At 33.4% G+C, this 5065-nt stretch overlaps 1 protein-coding gene across 1 annotated transcript in view; it reads left to right on the plus strand.

Moving 5' to 3' along the window:
* The first annotated feature begins 375 nt into the window (after positions 1-375).
* Positions 376-5065, plus strand: part of LOC101509400 (uncharacterized) — an 8389-nt gene continuing 3699 nt past the window's right edge. The window contains exon 1 of the mRNA XM_073367273.1: positions 376-1008. Within this exon, the coding sequence (XP_073223374.1) occupies positions 376-1008 (633 nt within the window). The remainder of the gene's footprint in view (positions 1009-5065) is intronic.

Below are 5065 nucleotides of genomic sequence, written 5' to 3' on the forward strand. Positions count from 1 at the left end.
AAGTTCTTCTACTCTTATCTGCTTTTCAATGCTTTTCTTCTTCAACCATGAGTATCTATCTATAGTTAAAATTCGGGCTTCAATGTAATCCTTGTTTAATTCTGAATTGTATCTTGTTCATATTGAGTTTGTAAATTATTTAGATTGATTATGTTCCTAATTTCTGTAGATTGAGTTTATAAATTCTTCACATTGCCTCAATATTATTATTGTATCAAATAACTAAGATAAAATTTCACATTCTTATGTTATAAATGTTTAATTGAGTGAGTAGATTAACGAGAGGCAAGTTGCAAATATTGTGTTTGTGTATGGTTAACAATAACAATAACATATTGAGTGCTTAGCAAGAGCTTTATCTCTCACACTAAAAAAATGTTGATAGTAAAAGGAAAGGAAGGTTGGGTTTGGGTTTTGTTGGAACCACTGAGAATAATTCACAACAACAAACTCGTATTCTTTTCCATCGCTTCTTTCACAACACTCCCACTCTCTTTTCTTCTCTTCACTCTCTCTATCTCCACATACACCCTTCATAACCATATCTACCATGTCGAAGCCCTCGCGCGTTTCACTTCCACTCTCATGGAAGCGCGTCACGTTTCGCATGAATCTCGTGACAACGTTGTTTATCTTTTCCGCATCAGATCATTCTTCTACCTCCTTTGCCTTCCCTTATCCCTCGCTGCCGTTGTTTCCTCCGTTTACACCACACACACCACTCTTCAAGGAAAAACTTTTACACTTACCTCCGCCCTCAAAAATAACTGGAAGCGCCCGTTTATCACCGTTATCTTTGTTTACGTCATCCTCATGGCATTCTCACCTGTGCTACGTGTCATCGCTACATTGTTCTTTTCGCACGAAACCCGGTTTCTTATTATGGTCATTGGATCGGTCTTTGAGGTTTATTTGATGGCGGTTATGGGCTTGGGCCTTGTTGTATCCATCGTCGAAGATAGATTCGGTTGGGATGCAATTTGTGTCGGATCGGGGGTTAATATTCGGGTAGGTTCTTTCGGGTTTGTTTGTTTTTATTTCGGGTTTGATGAGTGGAAGTTTGTTTTTATTTGTTTCTATAGTTTTCAATATGTCACTTCTCCTCACATTCTTAGCATCTACTTTTGTTGTAACTTTTGTGTAGTAAAATCATTTTTAGATTTAAAAGTAAAATTGTGATATCCAATTTATTTTCTTAGAAGTGATCTTTATTTTCTTATGATATTGATAAAAAAAATCTATTTTGGTTAGATAAAATATTTATCTATATCAAACATTAATTTGCATCCGCTAAAAGTGTTATAAAGACTATATTGTGTTTTAATTAATAGAAGTAGTTAGTGACTAAAATCTCAATTTTTATTTGGTTAAAACTATATGTTATGATAGTTTGAGTGTTCAAGAAATTTTAGAAACTTTATTGATGTTAAAAATAAGAATGTTTCTATAAATAATAAATGAATTGAAAGTTGTTGTTATAATTATTTTTTTTAGAATGTTAAGGTTGTGATTTTTATGAGACAATTGTATGGATATTGTGTTGATTTATAAAATAAAAATAATTTTATGATATAGTTGTTAATTTGTTTTGTAATAAATAAAATGAATTTTGTGTTGAAGTGTCGTTAAAATTTTTTGTTGAATTTTTGGAAGTAAACTAAGAAAATCTTTGAGATTCTTGATGCTTGTTGTATTATAATTTTGGTCCAAAATAAATATTTGAAAATTGATAGTTTTCTTTTATTTTAATAGATTTGCAATGAGACACTAAATATAGACTCAAAATCTTTTTATATTGTTACTTGTTTGTGTGCTTGCTAATTTGAGATAATTTATATTTTTTAAAATATAAAGAAATGACGTGTCTTAAAACCTTAAGCCAACACCAAACCTTGATTAGGAATTAAGGATAAGATGAGTTTTGACACAAAATGAGTAGTCAATTAATTTGTGAAGGTGTAACATTTTGAAGCAAAGACCGATACGTGAACCATAATAACGACACTCATAACGGTAAAGACATCACTTCATTCACTTTCCTACTTGAATTATATGTAATATAAATGTACTATGATGTTATGTATTGATTTTGTTTGTGTGTCATCTTCAAAACATGTGTTATATGAATTACATGTTTATGAATGATATTATGAGATTAAGTAATTTGGGTAGTTTTGTTGGTAACGGGTGGTTATTCAAGGTGATGACTTTGTGTCTAAACTAGGTTGGATTAGAACAAAGTTAAATGGTTTTGGACGCTCTGGTTGAGTGATCTATTTTGTTACTAACTAAGGTGAGGACATTCATGCATCCATTGATGCCCTGAGCCTAGTTACGAGTATGTGATGACAATTCATTGCAAAGACAACGTGGCTCAGAAAAATACTCAATAGTAGGGTATTGAACATGAAACTCTGAAGAGCATTTGTCTAACGGTGGGACAAATCCAACGTTGGGACATTGTCCAATGGTGGGACTATTTGCTCTATAGGGTGGTGATTGTTGATTATTATGACCTCGAAATAATCAGAATATATCAGTCTTTAATCAAATTAAAGCAATATTACATACACAGTGGAATTATAAAGCGGCATACACGATTAGCAATTAAAATTAAAAGATAAAGGATAGAATGCACCAAGATTTATCCTGGTTCAGTTGTCAACGAGACAACCTACATCCAGTCCTGACAATCCAACTGGATTTCAGCTTTTTCTCCAATAGAAAGAATTGTGAATTGTTTACAGATTGTCCAGTTTCCTCGAAACCTATCTATCTCTCACAATCTCTTTCCTATTGCTCACCCCTTGATCCTTGTAGTCAATCAGCAGACTCACACAAAATCAAAGTACGGCTCCTTCTTGATGAGGCCTCTCACCCAAGAAGATCGCCACCAGTTTCTAGCTGGATTTCTATCAGTCGTTTTCTTTACAAAGTATTTATTTCAATCAGAATAAAAGACGTAGTAAAAGAAGTCTTCAATCTTGAACAATGTGTTTTCTCACAAATCTGGTTATTCAAGAATGGGTTATGTGAACATTGTCTTTTCTCTCAAGAATACTTTTTCAGCTCTCTCAATGATTATGGATAATCTTTTTGGCTTTGATCTGAAAAAGCAATATCAAAATGTTAACAATGTGTTGTATTGTGTTAATGAGAGTTTATGAGTGTTTATCACTTTTCATGAATTTTTTTTTTGAGAGAAAGAGAAAACAGTTTATATAGTTTCTGAAAAAAACAACTAATAAATCGATTTGCCAATCGATTCATTAAAGTTATAAAACAGGTCTAATCGATTTGCCAATCGATTATCGCGGGTCTTGTTTTTCTTGAATCTTGAAACCACATAAGCCAATCGATTTGCCAATCGATACTTTAAACAAACTCTTTTCAGTAAATTATGTTAAGAGATTTGGCCACAAGCTCAAAGTTCATTGTGATTTCAAAAAGGTTCTTTCAATCGATTTGCCAATCGATTGTGTTCAAGACAGTGACTTAGCTATTTTGATGTTAATCGAAGTGCCAATCGATTTGTTTGTATTTGCCTGAAAAGTACTTACCTGATATTTAGTTCAATCGATTTCCCAATCGATTGCAACCAAACTTAACATGATTGAAATTCACACAATAGATTGTCCAATCGATTGTGTTTGTCACAGGTCAAGTTATTTTTCAAATATTATCTAAGCAATCGATTTGCCAATCGATTACCCTAGAAATTGGATTCTCACTGTGACTTGATCAATCGATTTGCCAGTCGATTGGTTTCAATCAGTTTTACTTTGTGATGTGTACAATCGATTTGCCAATCGATTAGCCTGTAAAACAGGTTGCCACTGACTTGTGCAATTTTCATTTCTAATTGTGCCAGTCGATTGCCTAATCGATTATACAATCACAAACAGTTATGTTTCCTTACACCCTTGTTATGAAATCGATTTCCCAATCGATTTACTCAGTCAATGATCAACTTTTGTTGATTTCTTGTGTTCCAAGCAATTTGTATCAAGTGTGTAGGATTGAATTGTTGTTCCTGAAATCTTGCTCAATTAAAATGTTAGATTTATCATATGATGTATGAACATTGTATGTTTGTTAATTATGTCAAAATTAGGATTCAAAGGACTAAATTCCAACAATCTCCCCCTTTTTGCATAAGTGACAATCATACAATTTTAACTTGAGTTATTTCAAGATATAATATTAACAACATTTCATAGCATATATGTACTATTACCATATCATAGAAACAGAAGTATCAGAGCATCTTAACATAACAATACACATGCTATTTATAAAAATCAGATCATTATTACATAAAAAAAATATTTACAGTCATTAGAGCAAAGTCATCAGAGCAAATAAGCAAATAAATGTTAGCAAGTTATAATTTTTCTCCCCCTTTGTCAGTTAAGGCAAAAAGGCAGAAAAAAAAAATTTCCTCCCCCTATGTTAAAGAACATAAGCAGTGGGGATTGAAATCATAAAACATTGTATATCAAAGCAATGAAAATTAGAGCAATTAATGAGCATATCAAAGGCTTAAGACAGATGAATTCAGAGATCAAACGTTTTAGTTCATTATAGATATAGATCAAATGAGTACAACAAGTCATAGCAAAACAGCATAGATCTTAAAACTCCTAATCTCCTAGTCTAGGCTGGTCCTCACTATTATCTACGGGAGAGGCAGAGACCGCTGTATTACCCTCAGCAGGTGTCTCCTCAACGTGAGTCTCAGGGTGATCTAGGGGAGTTGGGTTAGGTTCCTATGCTGCTTGACGACCTATATCTGCAATGTCTTCAAATGACAGTTTGATACCCAAGTGAGCTTGAATCGCATCCACATCCTGAACAACCGAATTCAAGGATGCCTGGAGAGTCCTTAAGTTAGCTTCCATTCTGGACTGTGATTCTAGCATCTTGGCATTGTGTGCCATCTGAGCTTCTATGAATTCCATTATCTTAGCAACAAAATCAGGAGGGGCTGAGGCAGTAGCAGTTTGAGTCTGAGGTTGTGGCTGAGGTTGTGCTGGTTCAACAGTAGCTTGAGGTCTTATCCATA

The sequence above is a fragment of the Cicer arietinum genome, chromosome 4 (assembly GCF_000331145.2).
Source record: "Cicer arietinum cultivar CDC Frontier isolate Library 1 chromosome 4, Cicar.CDCFrontier_v2.0, whole genome shotgun sequence".
Lineage (NCBI taxonomy): Eukaryota > Viridiplantae > Streptophyta > Magnoliopsida > Fabales > Fabaceae > Cicer > Cicer arietinum.